The sequence below is a fragment of the Schistocerca piceifrons genome, chromosome 7 (genome assembly GCF_021461385.2).
Source record: "Schistocerca piceifrons isolate TAMUIC-IGC-003096 chromosome 7, iqSchPice1.1, whole genome shotgun sequence".
In the NCBI taxonomy this organism is placed as follows: domain Eukaryota; kingdom Metazoa; phylum Arthropoda; class Insecta; order Orthoptera; family Acrididae; genus Schistocerca; species Schistocerca piceifrons.
Genome location: NC_060144.1, coordinates 224,184,725 through 224,210,573, shown reverse-complemented (window position 1 = coordinate 224,210,573; position 25,849 = coordinate 224,184,725). Strand labels below are relative to the sequence as shown.

At 42.5% G+C, this 25,849-nt stretch overlaps 1 protein-coding gene across 1 annotated transcript in view; it reads left to right on the top strand.

The window, feature by feature from the left end:
• LOC124805565 (mucin-3A) overlaps positions 1–16,160 on the top strand; it is a 197,052-nt gene extending 180,892 nt beyond the window's left edge. The window contains exons 11-14 of the mRNA XM_047266131.1: positions 673–992; positions 7,255–7,516; positions 9,354–9,698; positions 15,918–16,160. Of these exons, the coding sequence (XP_047122087.1) occupies positions 673–992; positions 7,255–7,516; positions 9,354–9,698; positions 15,918–16,160 (1,170 nt within the window). The remainder of the gene's footprint in view (positions 1–672; positions 993–7,254; positions 7,517–9,353; positions 9,699–15,917) is intronic.
• Positions 16,161–25,849: the final 9,689 nt, after the last annotated feature.

Sequence of the window (25,849 nt, the reverse complement as noted above, 5' to 3'; positions counted from 1 at the left end):
GCAAGAAGGAAATTCTCTACAAAAAATGCGAAAAACACTCAGATACTATGAGTCAAAGGAGACAACATTTTTAAGTACATCCCTAAGTAGACTCTAACAGATACCCTAAAAGAATTTTTTATTTCTTCCATAAATGCATAATGAAACCTAATTCCTTTACGGAAACTGAAAAAGACCTAAGAGAATTAAAAATTAGAGTTATTATTCCATAGAACAGCTCAGGTGAGTACTTAGAGACGAAAAAATAAAGTACGAGACCCACAATTTCAGAATAGAAGAGGAGGAGGCCAGAGAGAATGAAGAAATACTTGGCATAAAAGAAGGAACAATACGCAAGGAAGTGACTGACTCATTGTAACCCAAAGAGGCTGAAACGAAAGAAGAAGAAAATACCAGGATTACTAACTTTCTGGGGTGGACGTACATTTGAATAAAAGCATACCGAATAATCTCATAAACATGAAATAAGATAAACAAACGGAGGTAACGGGTAAATACAATAAAAGACCAAGCTCCCCTGCAAAATCCCGTACCGCATAAATACGACCAATAGAGTGGCCGGAATCGATCGGTTCAGTCTGTAAAAAGGATATCAGCATAGGTAGGATCGTTACAAGCTGCAACAGCGGAGGTACTGGCGTAGCAGTGAGGTCTGTTTGTCTCGTTGCACAGGTGGGCACGGTGCGCAACACGCGCTTCATCACGGTGACGTCGACGTTCGAGCGCCTGCTGGAGCCCAGCAAGACGGAGGCGCCCGGCACTGCGCCTGGAGGCGTGCCGACGGCGGCGCCCGCCCCCGCGCCGGAGAACATCCTCTCGCTGGAGGGCAGCCTGCCGCTGGAGGCGGGCATGGCCACGCTGCCCGTGCTGACGCTGTCGCCCGGCACCGAGACGCCGCCGCTGCACACCACCACCGAGACCTTCAGCACGACCACGCTGCTGCTCAAGACGCACGTCCTGCCCATCGTCGCCCCTGCCGGCAACACCACCAGGTAAGCACACCTCGCACCACCTCTTGTCGCTTGTGTACAGCCCTACTTCATGTCGTCTCAGTTCAGCCATCCGTTTACTATTCTGTACATGTTTGTCACAGCAACGCCTACAATGTTTTGTTCTAGATTACTGTTCCTTCGAGGAAATCGGTACATGTGATGTACACTACAAGAAAAAGGAATGATTACAATTTCAGGAAAATTGGATGATTTATTGAACAGAATGAGCTCCACATATTGAGCGTTGGTCCACCTCTGGCCCTTATGCAAGCAGTCATTCTGCTCGGCATTGATAGAGCTGTTATACATCATCCTGAGGAAAACGTGCCAAAGTCTGTACTACTGGCGCCTCAAATCGTCTAAATCACGAGATGGTTCGAGGATCATGCCCATAATGCTCCACAACGTTCTCAATTCGGGAGAGATTCATTGACGTTCCTGGTCAAGATGGGGTCTAGTAAGCACTAAGACAAGCTGTACAAACTCTCTCCGTGTGCGACGGGGAATTATCTTGCTGAAGTGTAAGCCCAGAATGCCTTTCCATGAAGGGTAATATAAAGCGACTAGAATATCGTGGATATACAGCTGTGCTGTGAGGATACAGCGGGTGACAACCAGAGGGCACCCTAGACCATGAGTCTTTGATTGTCGGGCCATCTGGCGGGCGACTGTCAGGATGGAATCCCACCGCTGTCTGTTGAATCATCGGGGCTCAGTTCGAAGCTGTACTTATCACTGAAGGCAATTCTACTCCAGTCAGTGAGATCCCAGACCGAAGATGTGCCTGGAGACGTCTCGAAAAGTGGTCCGATACCTGCCTGTCGTCTGCCATATGGCCTGACAACCAAGAGTGATAGTCTGTGGTGCCATTTCATTTCATAACAGGTGTCCTTTGGCTGTCATCTGCGGCACTCATACAGCACAGTGGTATGCTATCATTGCTCTAAACTTTTTCCACTGACCATTTTTCTGAAATTAAACTAGCATTTAGGCGATGAAACACCTGACAAGTGAAGAAGTCCTCACAGTCCAGAATATTAGAGAAATTTCTGGTTTAACTGGAAAACGGCGCTAGTGATTTCCCCCAGTTATTCATTTCACTCATCAACTAGACACTAGTTCCTGGAAAGTCCTTCTCAACCATGTACTCCCTCTACATGAGCAGCGTCATAGTCTGTGTGACATATTGATCGTTGCGATTGCAGCTGCAGTTCATAGCTACTTTACTAGATTGAATCATTCCTACTTCGCAAAGCGGCGGACATTTCTCCACGGCGTGCGGTAGCCCTGAGAACTTATGAGGAATGAAACATGAGAAAAAGCCTCGGCTGGGAGAAGCGCCTGTGGGAGCAAGCGGAGGCGACGCTGTGGCTTCAGAGGCTTCCCTGTATCCATACTGCGGCCTCATTCCCAAGATTAATCGTCTGTTCCTTGAGAAGCCTTAACGGTGCCCACGCATGGTCCTTTCCCACATGAAATGGCCATCTTAGGAGACATTACGACGTCGGCACACACACACACACACACACACACACACACACACACACACACACACACACACACACCACACACACACAACACGAGAGAGTTTTATTGTGGTAGCCAACTGTTGTGGAAGGACACAGTACCGTAATATTTTTCGAGCACCAGTGACAAGCATGTAAGACTGTTGTCTACGTTTACTCGTGATGATAGTGTGACGTTAAGTGCTGCCACTTAACAACGTATGCGGCTCGTACGTGTATGTGACGTAGAACTCCACTTAAGTTGCCTTCTTGAGGTACTTCACGCTGGACATGAAAGTATCATTTTGTGAAAAATCCGCAAAGGATTCTCCTAGAATTCCGGAAGTGACTCACTTCGAGTCACCGAGCCATGTCCCGACAATTTCCAAGCAAATAATACTGGAGTTTACACGGTCTGGAAGGGAGGACATTACAACACACTTCAAATAACATTTCAGAAAAACGTGGAAAATTATTAATTTATCAGAAACTGTTCTAAAAGTGCAAAAAGAAGTTCCGGTCTCGGTGACCAAGTTCAGCTTTTTTCAAAGTGTTCAGTGATAGATTATTTAAATTTTATTAATTTCCAGAACACAATAAACTGATACTTTTCTATAACTACGTCTACCATTAGCTTGTAAATGGCGCTTATTTATTGTAAAACAGCATTCCTGTAGAAACAGCGGGAGAGAGAATGTGAGTAAAAAATCAGTCCTCACATTTGTACAGCTTCTCCTTTCTAAGTCACAATACCAGTGAGTTAATTCAACCAGCCGCAGGCAACCTACCTATAGCTAGATACGGCTTCATACTTTTGTATCTCTTCTGATTCACAGGAAGAGTCTATCTCAACCCATATACCCCGTTATGAAGTAAATCTTTCTTTTTCAGATGTAGGGTACATTATACTTTCACTTCACTAACAGATGTATGTGGTCAGGGAGGAAAACACAAAATTCCAGGCCATAGTATTCCCCCAGGTTTTGATAGCTTCTGCAACTGAGTAGGGTTCGTTTCGTGGTGCTGTCAGGGGTTTTTTCCTTGCTGGGAGCGCGGGAACAGCGTGCACTCAGCCTCGTGATGCCAACTGAGGGGCTACTTGACCGAGTGGTAGCAGCTCCAGATCAAGAAGACTGACGATGGCGGAAAGAGCGGTCTGCTGACCCCACGACCCTCCACACCGCATCCACTGAAACTACTGGAGAAGGATGAGGAGGCGGCCGGTCGGTTCCGATGGGGCTGGCAGGTCCTGTGGACGTAGTTTACACTCTCGTTCAAAACTTCTGAAACATGTACTTTTCCCTGTAGCATTTTTATGGTTCTGTTGTCCTAAGTGTAAATTAGTGTAAACAAAATATAACGACAGCAAAGTTGCCTGTGGGAAGAAATATTTCTCAAACAGAATATCTCTTTCAGTCGCCTACACTAGAACTAGGAAGAAAATATTGTCATAGGCTTGATAGACAGGTCAATGCAGTTAGCAGCAAACTTACAAGCAATTGATTTCTTTCCTTCTTTCATATTTATCCGCCACGGTTCATGTCTTCTATGGTTTAATGCGGTCAGTGCTTTCCTTACTTAGCTATACGTCTCAAGTCGTAATAGTTCTTTAACGAGGAACATTCTTCCAAACTTCTGCAGAATTCTTTTTTCGCCAACCGTTCAAAAAATAGCTTTCCTCGTGACACTCCGTTTGAATTTCATCAAGAACGCAGAGCACATTGTCAAAAATATCCCTTCCCATCCGGCTCATTCATTTGTCACAGCGATACAAAACAATATATCATACATCTTTCTCCTTTAGCGTTTGTCCCGTCTGGTGGCAGGATCCACCTAGTGGGTTCGCTTTATGCAAGCTGCTTGATCGTACGCCATGCCTGGATGAAGATTTACAGCCGTCTGGTCGTTGTTTAGAGTGTCGGCCCATCACTTTCTTGTTCGTCCCTTGGGTCTCTTTCTCGTGGGTTCCAGTGCGTAGGCTGCCATTGGTACAGTAGTCCAGCACATGTTCCATCTAACGCAGAGTGCTTTCTCGCATTTTCTTCTGGATCGGTGCTACCCCAAATTTTTACTGGTAGTATCGTTCGAAATGTTATCCAGTCGAGTGATACCATCTGTCCATCTAAGCATCTTCGTCTTCATAACTTCAGTCGTTGTTCTACCTCTTTTGTAGCTGGCCGTAGACAATGACGGGGCGAGTAACACTCCGGTAGATCTTTGATTTTAGCTGGTACTCTAACTGCAGGTGACCCATAAGGTCAATTGCAACTTCATCCACGCTGCCTACGTCATCAAGTTGACCTATTCCGTAAGTTCGGCATCGCCATATTTTTTTTTTTTTTTTTGCCTACAGGCCTTAAAATCATTTGATCCATTCACTTTCAGAAATTTTTTCATAGTAAAGAGGCTGCTAGAATACTTTTTTCTCCTTGGTGAAGGCATTTCTTGTCTCAGAAATTCGGTTTCCAACCCTTGATTTACTCTGCGTTTTTCAGATGACCTTACATCCTGGGTAAGTTATTGAACCATTCTCTTGAAAGAGTTTTTTCCCAATACGTACTGGAATATTGATTTGTTCTTCTTTATCGCGAGCCAATATTTTCATTTACATGTATTTTTTTCGTGCCGTATTCCTTCCTCGTGACGCACTGTGGCTAACATACGCCCAGTAGGTGTCTGGTATATCGCCATGTACGAATTAGATTTCTATAAATGTTAATACTTTTCAGAGTGCCCTTTAGATATACCGGCTTATCAAAAAGTCAGTATAAATTTGAAAACTGGATAAATCACGGAATAATGTAGATAGACAGGTACAAATTCACATACATGCTTCGAATGACAAGGGGTTTTATTAGAACCAAAAAATACAAACGTTCAGATAATGTCCGACAGATGGCGCTTCATCTGATCAGAATAGCAATAATTAGCATAAAAAGTAAGACAAAGCAAAGATGATGTTCTTTACAGGAAATGCTCAATATGTCTCATTCCTCAACAATAGCTGTAGTCGAGGAATAATGTTGTGAACAGCACTGTAAAGCATGTCCGGAGTTACGGTGAGGCTTTAGCGTCGGATGTTGTCTTTCAGCATCCTCAGAGATGTCGTTCGATCACGATACACTTGCGACTTCAGGTAACCCCAAAGCGAATAATCGCACGGACTGAGGTCTGGGGACCTGGGAGGCCAAGCATGACGAAAGTGGCGGCTGGGCACACGATTATCACCGAACGACGGGCGCAAGAGGTCTTTTACACGGACATTTTGTGAACTTTTTTTTTTTTTGTTCTAATATGTCATTCCAAGGATGTGTGTCAATTTTTACCTCTCTATCTACATTATTCCGTGGTTTATTAAGTTTTCAAATTTATACTGACTTTTTGATCACCCGGTAAATAAAAGATGATAGATAATGTTGCACTGCACCGCCATACGACACTTCCAAATGCACTCGATTCCCTCGTCCTACTGTAACGTTAAGATTAGATTAAATTAGATTAGATTTACTTTCATTTCAATTGATCCGTAGTGAGGAGGTCCTCCAGGATGTGGAACATGTCAGAAAAACAACAATACATGACAAATATTTACAACTAAAACAAATAAGCTAATGTACCGTTCCACAGGTCCCAAGTGGAATGATCGTCATTTTTTAATGAACACTATATGAAAGTCATTTTACAAATACTAATGCACTGAATTTAAAATAAAAAAGTTTTTTATTTATTTATAAGGTAATAAACATGTAATACAACTACTATAATACTTATTTACAATGAACACATTACTGCACTGAAATGGTGCAGAAGTTAGATTGTACTTACACGCACACACACACACACACACACACACACACACACACACACACACACATTTACAATGAACAAATTACTGCAATGAAATTGCGCAGAAGTTATATATATATATATATATATATATATATATATATATATATATATATATATATATATAAATCAGTTGGTTTTACTGAGAAATTCATCAATGGAGCAGAAGGAGTTGGCCACCAATAAATCCTTTAGCTTTTTCTTAAACTGAATTTCATTGGTTGTTAAGCTTTTTGTGGCTGCTGGCAATCTTTTTTTATATGACTACACTCCATACAAATACTTTCAGAGACGACTTCCTGACACTTAAATTTATACTCGATGTTAACAAGTTTCTCTTCTTCAGAAGCGCTTTCCTTGCCATTGGCAGTCTACATTTTATATCCTCTCTACTTCGACCATCATCAGTTATTTTGCTTCCCAAATAGCAAAACTCCTTTACTACTTTAAGTGTCTCATTTCTTAATCTAATTCCCTCAGCATCACCCGACCTAATTCGACTACCTATTAGGTAGTACCTCCTATTAGGAGGTAATGTGGTAAGAACCTCATCAAGTATAAAAATACACTGCTAGATACACAATGTACTGTAAACTAGCGCGACTGACTGCTGCAAGGACAGCTGAAGGAATGGAACCGTCTTAGGTAAAGGCACAGCAGTGTTGTTCTGGGTACTGATCAGGGCCGTCTGCCCGAACAACCACTCAAATACACAAAAAAGGCTCTGAATCTTTACCCGTTTATGATGGTTTTATTATCAGAAAGGGGATATGACAGAATACTGAAAACGAATTCCTTGTTTTAAGATAGAGCCAAGTTAGAGCTAAGTAGTGGATAGCAACATTAATAGTCCGAGTAGTGCCCTGAATGTGAGAGAGCTGCTGGGTGAACGGACGGACTGGGCCTGCCAGCAGGTACACGCTGGTGCAGTCGTACCAGGTGACGCGTCACGTGACTGCGACACGCACGCTGCCGCCGACGCACCTCTTCCAGTTCGAGGCGAGCCGCGCGCTCACCGACCTGAGCTCGCACCTCGAGGAGGCGGGCTCCGAGCTGCACCTCGAGCTCGACCTGTCCGACAACCACCAGCAGGACGGGCAGCTGGGCCGCGAGGACCACGCGCGGCCCAAGAAGGCGCCCACGCCCGCGCTGCTGCTCGACGCCGCCAACAACGTGAGCACGCCACTCTTACCTTAACTGCTACCTCCACCCATAAACACCGTACAAACAACACTATTTCACACTGTAAGCTATTGTTGAAAGTATTCTTAGAATTCTTTAATGTTCGATCGGCTATCCAGATTCTGTTACGCAAACGTCATGAATAAAGAAAAATTTCAGGTATAATGGACGTTCCAAAATTGTAGTAAAACTACAAGCAATACATACAGCCTGGTTTAACAGCAAGAGTTAGATATACAGGGCTACCGCTGGTTTTTATGCAACCTGCAACGCCTTCAAATACCTCGCCCAAGATTTTCATACTCCCTCACTCGCTACACGCAAACAAATAGTTCTACGGAAAGAATGAACACAGCCTTTTTGTAAGGAATTCAACATAGTTAAATTTTGTCCTTGGTTACACTTTCACCAGAGGTTGTAGTTTTTGAATTATTAAGTAAATTGTTCAAAAGCAAACTTCAAACACGTTTCTTCTGAATAACTCGAAAACCGTGGCCTCCAGCGAAAACATAGGATTAATAGTTTGCGCGAAGCCAGCGGGAGAATGTGAAAATCACGTGCCCGGTATATGAAGGCGTTGCGTATTACATAAAACAGATCAGTAGGTGTATCTCAGTCACCATATATGGGTCAAAAAACAACAAAATATCAGAAATATAAGATTTATTAATGGTGATTATCGATGCAGAGACGCCTGGAGTGGCAGTTAAAGACAAACATCATCGGATCAAAAAATAGCTGAAACTCATGAACAACCATGATCATAAATAATCACTAACCTGTAAATGCCTTAGATCTAGTCCCAAGCAAATGGCCTTGATGACTAGCATTACCTTTCTAAAAAGATACTCTGAAATTTGACAAGATGCTTTTTGTTGTGTACATAATTATGCGTAGTAAGCGTGTACACAACTTTTCCACTAGAGGGCGCCCCACTAAGCACAACAGCGCAGGCACAGCGCTCGTCCGTCTTCGCACTACAAGGTAGCGCTGCCATAGAGACGGACCAAATTCTGATTCCACCGATGCGCGTATTAATATATAACGCAGCCAATGAGATTGCTGCTTACGTAGAACCTTTTCTCCTCGCGGATCACACTCGCGCAGTGATACATGAACGCGCGAGGTATTATAACGAGTGTACAGACCTCCGATTAGTCAGTCTGCATTGGTCTGTACCAGTCTGTACGAGTTCTACGTTTGTCTGTACCAGTCTGTAGTTAAGTTTCAGTCGGCACCTAATAAGATCACCATATTCCTCTACATAGCCGTGAAGATAAATGTATAGACACTTTTCTCAAGTATCAGAGAGAGAATAAGATCAACGCACCAATACCAAAGGAACTTCAGATAGTCAATTGTAAACAGCATCCAGAACCAAGTTAAGTAATTTTTATGCTTGTTATTATTTTAATAAATGTGTGTGAAAATTAATCAAGTAATGTTTAAAGTTGGTCACCGTCAATCTGCTACTCTAAACGTGCAAGTGGCATTTCTATCGTCTGACCTAACGGCAGAAGATAAACACGCCACGATAAGACCACGAGACATATTGCTGACACTCGCCTACTTCGTTAGAGCGACAAGTCAAATAATCTGATGGTGTGTGTACTGAAGGTCTTACAGTACGCATACCACAGTTTTTCAGATAGATTTTTTCATTACAAGTGAAGTTTATTTTTTAGCAGAAAGTAAAACGTTTCCAGCTGTTCTATGACATCTACGTATCTGCCCTCCTCCGACTAACGTAAAACAGCAACGCTGTGGGTGTGAGAGTTTCCAATGGGGCCTACCATGTTAACAGCAGCAGCTGCAGCCGCTGCCGACGCCACCTCCGCAGCCGCAGCTGACTCCGGAGCAGCTACAGCAGCTGGCTCTGCTGCGCTACCTCAACCCCGGCGCGGCGGCGGCGCTGCCGCAGGTGGTGACCACGTCGCGGCCCGTTCTGCGCATCGAGACGATCTTCGACTCGCACGTGGTGCCCGTGTACGACGGGCAGAGCACCGTCTTCAGCACGATCCGCCGGCCCGTGGCCACCGTCAGCAAGACCGAGTTCGAGTACGGCACCGCCACGGTGGCGCCGCAAGCGCCCGCGCCGCAGCCGCCGCCGCTCAACCCGCTCAACCCTCTGGCGCCGTTCAACCCGCTCAACCCGCTGCAACCGCAACAACAGGTACAGACGCCTGCAGTGTGTACAGTTATGTACTCCACATGCTGCCATACTGCATTTGGAGGAGGGAGTTTGAGGTATCACTATCATTCCCCCTTCCGTATTCGACACTACTGGCCATTAAAATTGCTACACCAAGAAGAAATGCAGATGATAAACGGGTATTCATTGGACAAATATATTATATTAAAACTGACATCTATTACATTTTCGAGCAATTTGGGTGCATAGATCCTGAGAAATCTTCCCCTGAACAACCACCTCTGGCCGTAATAACGGCCTTGATACGCCTGGGCATTGAGTCAAAAGGAGCTTGGATGGCGTGTACAGGTACAGCTGCCCATGCACCTTCAACACGATACCACACTTCATCAAGAGTAGTAACTAGCATATTGTGACGACGCAGTTGCTCGGCCACCATTGACCAGACGTTTTCAGCTGGTGAAAGATCTGGAGAATGTGCTGGCCAGGGCAGCAGTCGAACATTTTCTGTATCCAGGAAGGCCCGTACCGGACCTGCAACATGCGGTCGTGCATTATCCTGCTGAAATGTAGGGTTTCGCAGAGATCGAATGAAGGGCAGAGCCACGTGTCGTAACACATCTGAAATGTAACGTCCACTGTTCAATGTGCCGTCAATGCGAACAAGAGGTGACCGAGACGTGTAACCAGTGGCACCCCATACCATCACACCATGTGATACACCAGTGTGGCGATGACGAATACACGCTTCCAATGTGCGTTCACCGCGATGTCGCCAAACACGGATGCAGCCGTCATGATGCTGTAAACAGAACCAGGATTCATCCGAAAAAATGACGTTTTGCCATTCGTGCACCCAGGTTCGTCGTTGAGCACACAATCGCAGGCGCTCCTGTCTGTGATGCAGCGTCAAGGGTAACCTCAGCCATGCTCTCTGAGCTGACAGTCCATGCTGCTGCAAACATCGTCGAACTGTTCGTGCAGATGGTTGTTGTCTTGCAAACGTCCCCATCTGTAAACTCAGAGATGGAGACGTGGCTGCACGATCCGTTATAGCCATGCGGATAAGATGCCTGTCATCTCGACTGCTAGTGATACGAGGCCGTTGGGATCCAGCACGGCGTTCCGTATTACCCTCCTGAACCCACCGATTCCATATTCTGCTAACAGTCATTGGATCTCGACCAACCTCATGTCAGCACGTTGTAGGTATCGCCACCAGCGCGAACCTTGTGTGAATGCTCTGAAAAGCTAATCATTTGCATATCATACCATCTTCTGCCTGTAGGTTAAATTTTACGTCCGTAGTACGTCATCTTCGTGTTGTAGCAATTTTAATGGCCAGTAGTGTATTAGCTCACTCATGATAACTACTTGGCACGTGATAATTTGGTTGTGGATGGTAAAATCTTTGAAAGGGTGAAAGACTTCAGATATTTTGAGGCAGTACTCAAGGAAAGAAAATAAGACATACCAGAAAATAATGGAACAAATTCAAGCACGAAACAAGTTGCACTCGGATACTGCTCAAGTCCAGGCTAATCGAGACCTACGAAGCCTAGTATCAACAGGACTGTAACTCAACCTGTGGTCCGACTCGGAGCAGAGACGTGGTCTCTGCTCTGACCCAATAGATTCAAAGCAAGACTCCTGAAATTTAAGAATACTGGTCTGACAGATTTTTGGACCAGTTAAGCATAAACTCTTAGAGATATAGGACATTGTGCCAGTGATTAAACAGAGGGGGCTTGAGTGGGGCGGGCATTTAATATGTCGATAAGGCCATATCTTCAAACAGATGGTGGAAGAACATACCACAGGTAAGACCAAGAGAAACACCACTGCTGAAATGGGTTCATGGGAATTGAGAGAATATGCGTACAATGGAACCAGCTGAATAAGAATACACGGATCGAAAAAGATGGAGAAGAACGATTGGCGAGGCCAAATACCAACGGCGGCTTATGTGGGCAAGCTTCTAAGTAGGCAGTTGTATTAATGTTATAGAAACAATGGCTCAAAAGGGGAATCAAGAGGACGGTGATCAATCAATCATAAACTAAAAATGTCTATATAACCGGAAGACGCTCAGAGCGAAATGAAACTTTCAGTATATACACAGATTTCAGTAAATCAGTACGACAAATTCTGCATTCAGTGACATAAAAATACATACCAAAAGGTGAATGTTTTCCAGGATATTAAACAAGTGCCTCAAACTGTAAATATTTGATGTTCTGTTTGGGTTTCTTGTCACCTATAAATGCAAAATCTCAGCGTAAACCAATGCTAATGAGCAACAGCTTAAAATATTTGACAGGAGAAGCCTGCGGGAAAAACCTACCGGGCTTTTCAGACCAGTGTTACAAGCAGAATTGAAAACGAATGGTGAACGTAATCATGCGATACAAGAAGGTGACACTGGGAGGCAATTAAAGAGCAAGCGAGTAATACGGTTTTAACATTCGCGATGAGCGAACGGAGAAAGAACAATAAAAATGTTTATGTGAATGTAGATCTACTGGAAAAAGCTACAGTCGTCAATGCCTTGAAAAGATGTTATAGGGACCATCGAAATAATGCAAGTAATAAGACGGAAAATAATTACAAATAACAAGTCAGAACGGAACACATTGTTGACCAGGCTAAGACCCACACAGGCTTATAACAGCATAAGAAGGAAAATAGAAGTGTCAGTAGTTACAAGACCTTTACTTCCAACACTAGGTTGATACCATTCATACCATATATACGTTCTCTTTAGCTAACTTTGTAGATTCATGAAGTCATTTATGACTGTGTTAATAAAGATTGAACAATCTGTGAACAAATCTATTCTATTCAGGCCTGTGCTCTTCATGCAACGTAGTAAAACTAATTCCTCATTAGCAAAAATAACTATAGCCTTAATTAAAAATTATTCAGCAACAAAAAAGCTTTATGTTTAAGACACTGTACGTGAACTTCAAGATACGATCTAAAAACGAAGTTTAAAGAGACATTGGCTCCACGGGACTTCATCCAAATCCTTTGAAGATCAGTATGAAACAGGTACCATGAATAATAGTAAAGAATATTTGTCTGGTAGACCATTAAAACCTTGAAATTTCCTAGCAGATGGAAACTTCATGACTGAGACTCTCCTGTTACAATCACTTTATTTACAAATTGCACTACTGCAGTTGGATCTGTAGGCCACCAAACAGAGCTATTTCGTGCTTTAGCACATGGCAATATTCAAGAAATCAGTAGACTGTTTTGAAATTTGCTGAACTATGAACTATTTCTCCTGCAAACAACTGAAAGACAGACTGGAATTTGGGAGCTTCTCTGTGGAAGGATTTGAACAGTCGAAAGTAATAAAGACTTCCTTCAAAAAGCTTTATAAAACCTTCAGCATACCCAAGAAGAGATAAAGTTATTACATACTATTTTCCTTAATCAAGATCCACTAACATGAATAACGCACGAAACTAAATGCTTCACTGGTGATAAGTGACAACTGAGCTGTCGTGCAGGTGAAGGTACTTGAGAAATCTCCTGCAGAGAGGAGGAATACAAATTTACAATGAACAATGATGTAAAGTTAGAGGAGTTGAATAAATCAGCCAACCAGCTGCAAGGAGAGATTTTTTGGAACAATTGACCTAGGTTTTGACAGTTTTAAAGTTGTCATCTGCGGAAGGTATAATGGACTTTGTTACAACACATGCTGAGTAAATACACTGAATAAAGTCAAACAGCTCTTGTCACACTAGAGACCCATCTTAAGAACACACATAATCACAAGCTATGACAAAATTGCAGCAATGTAGTATTAGAGTGTGTTGATCAAATGCCAATCTGAGAAGGTTGACTTAACCTTTAAATTACCTCACTGCTGGTCTGTGGCTCCGAGAAGTTTCCGTGCCTCCGACTCGTTGATAATTCTTCGTATGTCTTTAGAAGAGCCCAGCTTCTACCAGAACCACGACTTATCAACTCTGGCTTATACAAAATCTTTTATTGTGCCTTTAACCACAAAAAGTAGTTGGAGGTTAATCATCTAGGTAAAACTCCTTGTGAATAACTTCCAAACAAGAAAAACAACGGAAGTATCAGTTGGCCTGTACTTAAATTGTTGTTATGACCTGGTGGTTGCTGTTCCTTGACCCTATCGTTCACGCGAAGGATCCTTTGCCGCATCTGATTACTTTGCACATCACGACGCCAAGTACAGCTTTAACACTGGTGGGGCGGCACGGAGCCCATGGGGAATACCTCAGACAAGTAACACAACATACGAAATGAGACTTGTTCTTCAACGCTTCGTTTCCCACACGAATGACACTCGTCATCCACATGATTTTCCCGCTCTGTTTCGTCTGACTGTTCCCGTACTTTCCAGTGCCTTACCGTTATCTCTCCATCCACCAACTTCAGGCTTTATTGGCTTTCAGCAACGCACGTTAGATTATTTATGATACATTTATAAAGCCTGGAGGATACTGGTCGTCCGCGCGAGTTTTGCTGCTATAGTCTGAAGGAAAGTAAGTGTATGTTCCTTTATTTCTTTCCTCGGTTCAGTGCAAGTTTAGTGTGCTTACTTGTAGGTGTATTGAAACTAATTACAGCTAATTTGCTTCGTACCTAAAATTCTTAACCAAGAAATATAAATATTCTCCTTAGGAAAAGATTTAATCATTAAATGGAGGAAATGTGAATATCCGTCGATGCTAGAACATGATCTAGTAATATTATTACTCATTTACCTGGACCCAAACATGTAGCTCCTATTACAAAGAAAGAAACAGACATTATGAAGCTATACTTGGATGAAAATATAATATGCGTTATTGCACATGTACTATATTTTTGTCAATGAAGTCCGACCCACTTTTCTAGCGAAAGGGATGCTAAAGAAACGTATTATAGGGATCAGAGCTCTCATTGGCCTGTAGTGCCTGTGTGAATCTTTGAGACGTTCTAGAAAGAATTTATCGACGTTGTGGGATAAATCAAATGGCAACTGACTTGAATCATGTTACTTATGGATGAGAGAAAATGGATTCAGGTTGCTCTTGAGATGTCTGATGTTTGATAGTATCGTTGATGGAATTGTTCGTGGAGAGACTGATAGCTTAACTACTGTCAGAAAAGATATTGGAGCTATTTACGAATAATTGCCAAAAATATTTTACACGTAGTCTACACCTTACTAAGGTACACATGTGTTAAATGTATTTCATTTAGATTTAAAAACAGCTCTTCTAAAATAATTCATACACACCGTTCAAAGGGTACAAATACACCGCTTACGTTGTCGATGACACCTGTCATCCCCGCGAGTAATCGTGTTAGATATTATCGCGCGAGTAACAAATGATTAATAAATCCTTGTACATAGTGATCAAACTTTTAAGTTCTCGACGATTCTTCTGGATAAACAAACGAACAGATTTTCTGCTAATAAAGCTTGTTCATTTATATTCAAAATTGGTACGAAATTTCGACCTCAAACAATGAAATGATTGATTTCCAAACGCTTTCGCTACAAAACGTCTGGAAAACCTCGTACCCTTACAAAGTGTAGTGGCCCATTAACATAAGGTTTTTTAAACGTCAAATTTGACTTGTATACAATAGAACATAATGATGACATCTGGATTACACCCACCAGGGTAGCCGAGAGCGCTAACGCGCTGCTTCCTGGGCTCGGGTAGGCACGCAGGCCCCAGATCGAAACCGCCCGACGGTTTAACGACGAGAGCTGGTGTGCCGGCCAGCCTGGATGTGGTTTTTAAGCGGTTTTCCACATACCACTATGTGAATACCGGGCTGGTCCCCACGTTCCTCCTCAGTTACACGCGTCGTAGACATTTGAACACATTCGCACTATTTCATGATTTACACTAGGTGCAGACAGCTGGGGTACTCTTGATTCTATCCCTGGGGGTACGGGGTGGCGGCAGGAAGGGCATCTGGCCATCCCTAAAACTAACCTTGCCAAATCCGTTCTAACCACGCCGACCCTGCGATCGCTGCGGGACTATGGCGTAAGCCAAAGAAAGAAAGAAACATGATATCTGGATAACAGCAGTGTGTACATTCCAAATAGCAAAAGATGTCTTTCACACACTGAAATTAGTGTCCTACTGTATCCTTGTAACCCATGCCCATACGAGTGTATTTGTATCTTTTTGTGTTGTGTTATTATCGTTTCAACTTGGTCATAACAAAACACCCCTTTTCCTTGGGCAGTTCGCAGTCACCTCGACGCCAGTTGTCACGCAAACGGTGGTCACCGAGACCGAGAGCAAGATCCTGAAACTGACGTTCGGCGCAAAGACGGCGTACACGACCCTGACGTCGACGCGCGTCGTGCCGACGCTGCTGACGACGTACGTGACGACGTCCGTTCCCGTCCAGGCGACGGCGCCGCCGGCCGCCGCTTTCCCGGGATTCTTCCCGTCGCCGTACGCACAGTTCCCGTTCGTCGGCTGAGCGCGTAGCCCGAGCGGGGGCGAAATCGGCGCCCGATGCCTGAAGCGGCTCTTCGAGTCGCCGCTACACTCGTCGCATCGAAGGACACATCACGCAGCCGCCCACCGCGACACACAGCGCTTGCTCAAAAGACGTGCCGTCACATCGCTGCATCCCTCTCACAGTGTCGCGGTTAAGTGATGTGTCTGCGAAGACGGACATTCAACAGTGTACGCTTTCTGTCAACCCGAAATACGTCCGCAGTTACCTGTTCAACCTTACTCTACCGTGCTCAGCCAGTGTTCTGGCTCCGCACAACCATACGTTCGAACGATAAACGTTATCGCTGCGTACCAAACCAAATGTGAGTTAGGTTGTGAAGCAACGAATCTTCAGCATCGAATCATACGTACTTTCTTCACTTGAGTGTCATCGGTGGACATAGATGCTCTTCAGTTTCTGTGCTCCGAAACTTAAACGGTGAAAGCACTTATGAGTGTATATACAAGTGATACGAACTTCTTGTGGATCTTAGGTAATATTTAAGATCACACTACAAGTCACGTGGTTTTCTAACCTCCAGTCTTAGTGACAATTTGGGGTGAAGTCCGTAAATTGTCAAAGTAGTTGTAAATCCACAAATACTTTATGAATCTACAGTATTGTGCTGATAACGCTATGAACCAACTAATTTAGGCTGGAAACGCCTTTGTGTGGGATTAAAAGTGGTATTATACTTGGTAGTCGTAGTCATAACCAGCAAGAACAGTGATCTTTACGAGTAGCAAAGAGGCAGTTATTTACCACAGTAGCTGCATACAAATGTCTTAGTCAGCTGTGCGAAATTCGACAGTGCCTACGTGAAAAGTTTGTGCTCGAAATATTGTCACTTTGTCGTATCAAATGACGTTTCTCGGCCGTTGTGAGTGAAGGACATCAAAATCAGCCTTAAACCATTACCATCTCTGTGCTGTTGTTAGTGATGGACCTGAGATTCCCAAATAATTTGTCTCCCACAGCTGTAGTGCACCGTGTGTCTCGTTCGTGCTTTCTAAGACAGATATATTGAAAAGTTTTGTCACAATTGTAAAAATATTGAGTGCTTGCACGTAATATGTACTCCCATGCTGAGTAGGTTCATTGAGAAATGTCAATAATAGAGGTCCAATGTAGAAAGAGGCTAATTAATTTGTTGATATTTACGAATAGTATAGCTTGTTGAAGTAAGGTCACAGCTGTGGCCTTGATACTAAGAATATTTTGGGAAAAGGCTAAAATATTCTTTTATGGCGTGAGAGGGGTATTGTGGGGCTGCAGTCGTTTGGGTCTGCACTCTTACCATTGATTGGTTTCAGTGGGAAATACCAGAGTGTCAGATACCAGCAACTTGGTATGTAAGTACTTCCGTTGCTTTCATGTTACGGAGAGGCCTGTAAGGCGGTACAAGGTGAACGTGCTGCGGGATAATGCCAGGTTAACGGGCCGGTCGAGAGTTCACGTCAGAACTCCGCTGCTCGCGAGGGTGGGGCGGCGCGCGGCGAATGGGCACGTCCTCACCTTGAACGGGCGGAACAAGTGAAAGACTGCGAGCTATGTAGCGAATTTTCATCAGAAGAAAGTGGGACAATGGCTCATTTTCCTGGAGGTCATTCCGATGTAGTGTTGTTACTTGCGCTCGGTATCCGTTATCGGTCGCAAGCCTCCTTCTACTTTCACGCGTCGAAAAATTTTGGTGACCCCCGCCTATTGTTTGGTTGACGCGGCGGCCGGATGGAAGCGATACCATCTGCAGACAGGTCGCGGGACAATCGGCGCGTGTGGACTGCGGCCGGCGGGAACCACTGGAGCAAGAAATGGCACGCCGACCCGAGGCACGCCCCGGCCGGACCGCATAACGGATTTCCTTAATCCGTGTTAGCGCTTTTTCGTGTTTGGGGCGAGTGGAGACACAATGCGAGCGCCGGAGAGCCGGTCGTCAGGCGGGGTGCTAAAGAGGCTGCCTCTCGGCGCCCGCAAAAAAGAGAGCGACCACAATGGTGCGACCCCAGACCTCAGGCGTGCTAACTACCGGCCATTGTCGCGCTGCGGCCACTCCGTGCGCTGCGGGCAGCCGCAAAAGGGGCGACCGTGCGCCTTCCGCACCACCGCACAGTAGCACTGCACGCCACGCCGCCAGATGGCTCTGCTGCTCCTAACGTTCCAAGACTCCATATACCTGCTGACGTTTTTGTTCTTCTACTATCAAGCGCTAGAACCTATACCCCTTTATGGTTTTATTACTGCTCCCCTTAGAGTGTCCTGTTTCCACCTCTTCTTATTCTTCTACTCAGTTTTATTATTACCACTACACGAGATTAATTAATACAAAGCTCAATTAAAAAAAATTTTCTCCATTTCTGTTACTTTCACCAAGCCTCTCTATTTAGAGCATTACCTTTGATATGCTGCGATGCTCCATCATTTCGTTGATGTGATCTTTCCAAAACGTCGAGATCTGCTGCATTTGCATCTGCTAGATGGTTTCCATTCCAAAAATCGGGACCGGTGGTCTAGCGTTCTCAACAAATCAGTTTCACAATTTTAATTCAACTCCATCTACGATTCGTCCTGATTCTAGTTCTTATTTCGTCATTGGTATTTTTCTTCACATTTTCGTGTTCCCTTGTAGATAATCAATTTCCACAGCTGTGCACAACCCATAGTTTTGATACATACTATAGGACAGACTCAACCGTTAGCCTAACTACTCTTTTTTTGTTGTTGTTGTAAATATTCTCTTTCCAGCAAGAAAGAGCTCATACACCTTTTCTGGTTTGATGTATTCTCTATTTTTACTTCTGTATTACCCAATCCTCTTTTGTCAATATATGGACCTAGATATTTAATTTTTTCCAGTCGTCTCACAACTTCCCGTCATTGATGTGCACTTGAAATCTAGTGTCACTAATGACTGCCTTTGTTCCCATTTGCCATATTGCTGATATGAACATCGTATCACATTCGAAAGATTGTATTCAACGCGATCTAGACTAGCCTGATGATCAGCAAAACTTACTGAGGACACCCTGTACATGATCAACATTGATTCCCTTCCTCCATAGCTATTCTCTTGCTTCAGGAGAGTCATTTCTGCACATAAATTGAACAAGACTGGTGACATACAGTAACGCTGTCTCAAACCTTTTTGTCATTAATAAGTCTCCATAACCTGCTGTGCTCTCAGAACTTGATCATCTAAAAATGTAAGGGCCTAATCAAAATTATTTTGAACAATTCCTGTGTTAAAATTTTAACCAACACCACGTCAGTATAAAGATCAAAAAGAGTAGACGAAAAGGTATATAATTGCCTTATTATATAGTTTTATTTATTTAGTAAATCGTCTTTTTGTGTAGCTGTGTATACAGATCTCTGAGTATTGCTTCAACTTTTATAATAAAAACTTTCCGTGGCAGCTGGGCTGCTAAAGATGTGGATGGATATGCGTTTTGCAACAATAATCTTCTTATATTTCTTCCAGAATCTAGCAAAAACTACATTACAGGAAATTGTAGAATATCTTTGCTTGATCCTATACAAACTAATTTAATGAGTCCAGATTTTACCATGATATAAATAGTTGAACTTGTATCAATCTTCATGACGTGTTTTGAAGCTTTACTTAATTTACCCGCCCTCCGTACACTATCGGCCCCTGTATCTGACAGAAGTGAAGTTGAACCTCCTCTTCCGTTCGCTGCTCTGTGAAAACGCGTATCAGGTGCTCTTAAGATACCATACTGTGTTTTGTACTGCCATCTAATAGACCCGACCACCCTAATCTGAGGGAAATCATCTGTGAACGTGAGGAATGTAATTTCGCACTGAACCACTTTTTTTCCCAGTTGTTCAAGTGTCATTTTCCTTTGAATGCTACACCTCGTCCGGAATTCCGACTGTCGCTGGGAAGCGAGCAGCCCCTCATTGAGGTCTAGACCAGCCGTCTCCCCCGTCTAATGAGCCAGACGTGACGCAAACAGCCGTCTGGGGCGCGGACAGCCGACCCGAATTAATGGTGCCTTCGCCGACAGGCTGTAAATCGAGTCTCGGCATCCAAATTGTCTGGCGCAGGTGAGACCCAGCCAGTGCGAAATGGCGCATTCCCCTCCTCCGGCGAAGGGTGGAAGCTGGTTTCCTTAGCAAGCGAACAGGGTGTCTGCTTAGCTGTTACTGTTCTCGCATCGATTTTCCGTTGTTTCTCTTTCTTAGACGTTTGTTAAGGAACTTTTCCCACGGGATTTGTGGCCACATACTTCCAGGTTTTCCGAAATGTCTGAGATTATTATAATACCTGTTTCATAATTCATCAGTTTAGAACACAGAAAGAATATGGGTGAGTCTTTTGGAATGCTATTTTCGTGATAATAATTGCAGAAGAATTGCCTCATTTCTCACGTCTTTTCACAATTTTCTGTTAGAAGTTTCTATCTTGTGCTAATATTTTCAGCCATACAGACCTATTACACCCAGTATCATTTCTTTCCAGCACCTACTCATTGTGTCAATGAGTAATTTCATATCCTTACGTAACTTCTAACATAAATCCGTAACATTACATTTCAGAGGTTACCAGTTTCTTCTTGTCGCGTCTTCCAGTGGCTCACGTTTGAGCTATGCGGAGTAACGTAGATGTAAAAGCCCACATATAAAACGTGTACACTGTTGTGTCAAACGAAACTTTATTCAGCTTTGCCAGTCTGAGTTTAAAGTCTCTCTCGCTTCGACTGCACTCCTTGAATAGACAAGAGAAACTTTTCACTCTCATTTTTTATTTTTATTTTTAACTGCTTTGCCCTCTATTTTAGCAAGGGAACTTAATCTTATAAAGGCCTGAAAAAATAGGTTGTGAATTTAATTTCTATTATCATCGTCATCTTCTGCACATATTAGACCCTGCTTACTCACAGAAATTAGTCAAGGTCCTTCCGTCGGGTGTCAGATCGCCTTGTATTGCCTTGTCCTGTTCATTTTTATTCGTATAGTATTTGTTGTAGTCCTCCATCCTGCCAACGTGCTCTTTCCATTTACTTCTGTGCTCTGATTTTTTCTCTCATTTCAAGACATTAATCATATTTCTGCTTTTATTTCTGTATTTCCCTTTCGATATTGGCATGACTATTCTTCTATACAGTGAGAAATCTCATTTACAAAATCCAAATGATAAATATATGCTTTTGTCTTGTTATCTAGGTTTCGTTTCTCTGCATAGCAGCTGGGTATAGCAGTATTTTGTAAAACCTTAGAAATGTCTCTTTGTTTACTTTCTTTTTAAGCTTTATTTAATAATTGTCAAGAAAAATTTCTCTGCCTTCCGTCGAAAATTAATTTCATTCCATGTGATACATAGCGCCCTTAGTATTTAGACTTTGTTACTTGCATGTTGCCGCTCCATTCATTACAATTTTGGACCCGATTTTGTTTCTCACCAAAGCCATCACTACTATTTTCTTGTCAGATTCCCGCGAGTTGCCTGAAACACAGCTTCTTTTGAAGTGCTATGCTGCTATTTGTAGATTACTTTCACTTTTAAGATTCTGAATTTAGTAAATTAAATATATTAGCACGGGGTGTCTTATTGGAGGTCCATGTCATTTAGTCATTTTTCTTCTACTATCCTTCAATTTTACGTCAGTAGATGAATCAGAAAAGGACTGTGAGAAAGATGATATTGAATGGAAATAAGAAACTTTTCTTGTCCTACTGACAACGATATTCGTTGTAGGAAACAAAACATTAAGGCTGAAGATACTGATGTGAGTTACGTCCCTACCGCTCAACGAATCTCTTCGTAGCCGTATTTAAGTAAGAAGAGAGATAACTCCTCGCTTGTCCTGCAAATTGCATGGACAAGTAACGGGAAGAGGAGGAGATGCTCTTTGCAGCAGTCTTTCGCTTTGTCTCCGCTAGAGCGCCACAGTAGATGTATGGTTCCGAGCGGTGTCTGCTGCTGCCCCACCACACGTGTGGACTGCCGCTTATCCTTCCTGCGAAGCCAATTTCGGGGCGGGGTATGGCCTGGCGGAGGGGTGGGAGGTGGGGGTGCTACAGATGAAATAGCTCGGCGTTAAAGCCGTAACGCGGCCCCAGGGATCGCTCCACGCTACGGCAGCACAGAGGCCTCAGCGCCGCTCAAAGGTAGAGCGCCAAGTCTCACGCCTTGCCTTGTTCACTCCCCTATTCCATTTATTCACCTGCGTCAAGAGAGGGATAAAAAAGAAAGGTGCCGTTACTTTCATCGGCCCCTGTACTCGTAACCAAATCAAATCGTAGCTTAGGGTATTTCATGATACTCTCTGTTACCAGTATTCTGCCAATGAGACTCTCGTACCATCACCATATTTATTGCTAAACCATCATGTACATAGTATTACTGTGTAACGTACAATGTGGACCACCCTCACTACTATAATAAACGTAATAAATTAAAAAAAATGAAATGACTTGTATGTGATCGAACGTTAAAGGAAATCATTAGCTCATATTTCGAATCATTCGTGTGAAGTCTCTTGTGTTGAGAAAACGTATATAAATGCACAACACTCCGAATTACGTATGGAATGCTGTGTTGCAACATGAACCATAGTTATGGAATGTTCATCTCATTATTCAACTGTAAATAATGTATTTTTGTAATATACGTAATAAATCAGTATTAGCAATATGATTTTGTTGTTAATTTTTAAATTCCTGTCTCACTCCCCAAATGAATTCATTAAATGTGAGTAGTTCAACAAACAAAATACGTAGCTTTTGTATTCCATTTCTGAATAATACACAGTTATGTCAGATATGATATTAATTTCAATATACTGTCAGGCTTACATTCTCTGCTATATTTTTAGTACTGCGGAATGAGACTTCACTCTCCTCTTGTAATACGGAAAGTATTTTTAAAAAATAAATCCTGTATTTTTAGTCTAAGAATGAATTATAAAACAACATGTCGTTATTGGACGAATATAAGGAAATCAATACAACTCGCGCTTCTCAGTAGATCAGCGCTACCAGTTTCATCAAAGAACATGTAAACACAGATGAAAGGTCTGCCAGTTGAAAAATAAGATTGAAGAGAATGTCGGTCTTCCAGTTTCATATAATTCACATCCTTGCAATCCAATAACCACCTCGTCTGAATCACAGAATGCGAACTGAAAAAGTTAATCAATTTAAATATTTAGGTGACACTTTATACTCAGTGAATCAGACAACAAAACAATTCTGGCTGAAAGCGAAATATAAATTCCTCTAACAAAGGTATAATAATTAGAATATATCCGTCAGTACGAAATTCAGTCACTACTATACAGGCAAACGACTAAAACTAGTAATACTGCACAACACATGTCTCTGTAAGATAAGTAGAAACGGGAAAAATGGAGAATATAAGTAATTTAAGAGAAACCTTGTGTCGATAAAAACAAAAATAGAGGCGAGTTGCGTTAGAAATGACATGACAAAGAAGAAAGTGTAGAGAAAACTTTACTGGAGAAAACGAAGAGTCAGGGTCCAAACTTTGACGACCGACAAGAGTAAATCAGCTGCAGAGGTAGTGCCAAGTCTGCTTCACTGTGTGGTTTGAAGTGAGGTCAGCGCTTGGCAGTCACATCTCAAACCAAGAACACTTTTAATTAAGTGTAAATGTATTTCTTGTCATAGAAAAGACACGTGCAATACAGATGCATCCGTCCATTGTAGTGGTAAAAAATTTAAAACAGCAACACTTTTAAAGCGTTTGTTTTTACAAAAAAAGACACGTGCAATGCAGATGTGTCTGTCCGTAGTATGATCTAGCAGTCTCATGTTGTAAAGAATTATTTCACTGGGCTGATGTGGAAAGATAAACGTGTGACTCGAGTTTAAAAAATTAGATTTACTTGTTCTTTTTTTTTTCAAAATGGATATCAGACACTTTGCATTTCAGCTAATAACACGTTTTTTAAGATGTATGTTTCACAAGCTCATACATGTTTTACTGCTCACTTAATAATTACATATTTTTACAGAAGACAATGTACAAATACTGACTATAGGATGCAAACAAAATTTAACAGTATACCAAAATATCTGCATAAGTCCCACAGGTTAATATGCTCTTTCACAACTGAAGCACTTTTAAGTTTTCAAAGTTTTGCTTAGTCATAGCAAAGTTTTCAATGTTTTAGTACAACTTTTACAGTGTCAAATCTCTGATGCTGATGCACTTAATTTGCACAGCTTCCAATGGCTCAATATTTTTAATGTGTTAGGCAGTTGACACCACTGAATGTGTAAGTAGGCTGTTTACGTTTTTATGTTGGTAACGCCACGTAGCGCTCTGTATGAAAATCACTGACTGTGCTGTGTGCAGTCTGTGGCTGGTTGGACTCATTATTGGAATATTCGCTTGTGTAGTGTTGGGTTGTTGAATGGGAACAGCGCGTAGCTTTGCTCAGTTGGAGGTGAGCCGCCAGCAGTGGTGGATGTGGAGAGAGAGATGCCAGAGTTTTGAGAGGTTGCTATAAGCAGACGATGTGGACGTGTGTCCACCAGAAAAAAGGAAATTTGTAAAGATGGATGTCGTGAATTGACAGATATATATACGATGACTTTTGAACACTATTAAGGTAAATACATTGCTTGTTTTCTATCAAAATATTTCATTTGTTAACTATGCCTATCATTAGTTGGTGCCTTCAGTAGCTGGAATCATTTATTTAGCTGGCAGTATTGGCGCTGGCTGTATTGCAGTAGTTCGAGTAACGAAGATTTTTGTGAAGTATGTGATTCATGAAAGGTACAGGTCATTGTTAGTCAGGCCATTATTTTGTAAGGATTATTGAAAGTCAGATTGTGTTACGCTAAAAAATATTATGTGTCACTTTAGTGATGATCAGAATAAGTAACGAGAGAAATGTTTGAGTACGTTCGGTTTTGCTCAGCTTTTTGAAAATCAAATAACGTAAGAGGTTTTCCAGCACAGTCATTCATAATTTTCCAAAGGGGGCGTTTCAAATGCTTACAGTCTGCCTGGGAGACATAACTTAAAAACAAATGAAATACTGATTTTCATGGCCAGCACAGGAAAAGAGCTTCACTAACTCTAACACAATGTCCAAAAATATGCACTGTGTGCTCTCAAACAACATACTGTGCACTGTAACCAGCATGGACAGTACTTATATGTTCTCACACACTTAGTGTTCAGATTCTACCTCCCTCCCTCCCTTCCTCCCTCTCTCTCTCTCTCTCTTCCACACACACACACACACACACACACACACACACACACACACACACACACACATTTTTACTGTATATATGTCACATACATCCATTCTATCACTCAAATGATGAGTTAAATGCATTGAGATGGGACCTCATTAAGCAGAGTTTTCAAACTCATAGTGAAAACAATGCAATTGTAGTAGAGATAGGACTAACATACATACATATAAACAGGTTTCATGAACTCTGTTGAAAGTTTCATCATTTCCCGAGTGAAGAATTCTTTATTGAAGATCATGATATGGTTAACTCTGCAGTATTCATGAGCAGACTGACAGCCTGCACCGATAAATTTTTTTCTTTCATTTTAATCTCGTTGAACTTAGGACTCACATTACCCGTGTACCTTTCTACAATCAGCAGTACTATGTTACTCCTTTGGTTTATTTGGACTGGACCAGTCGTGG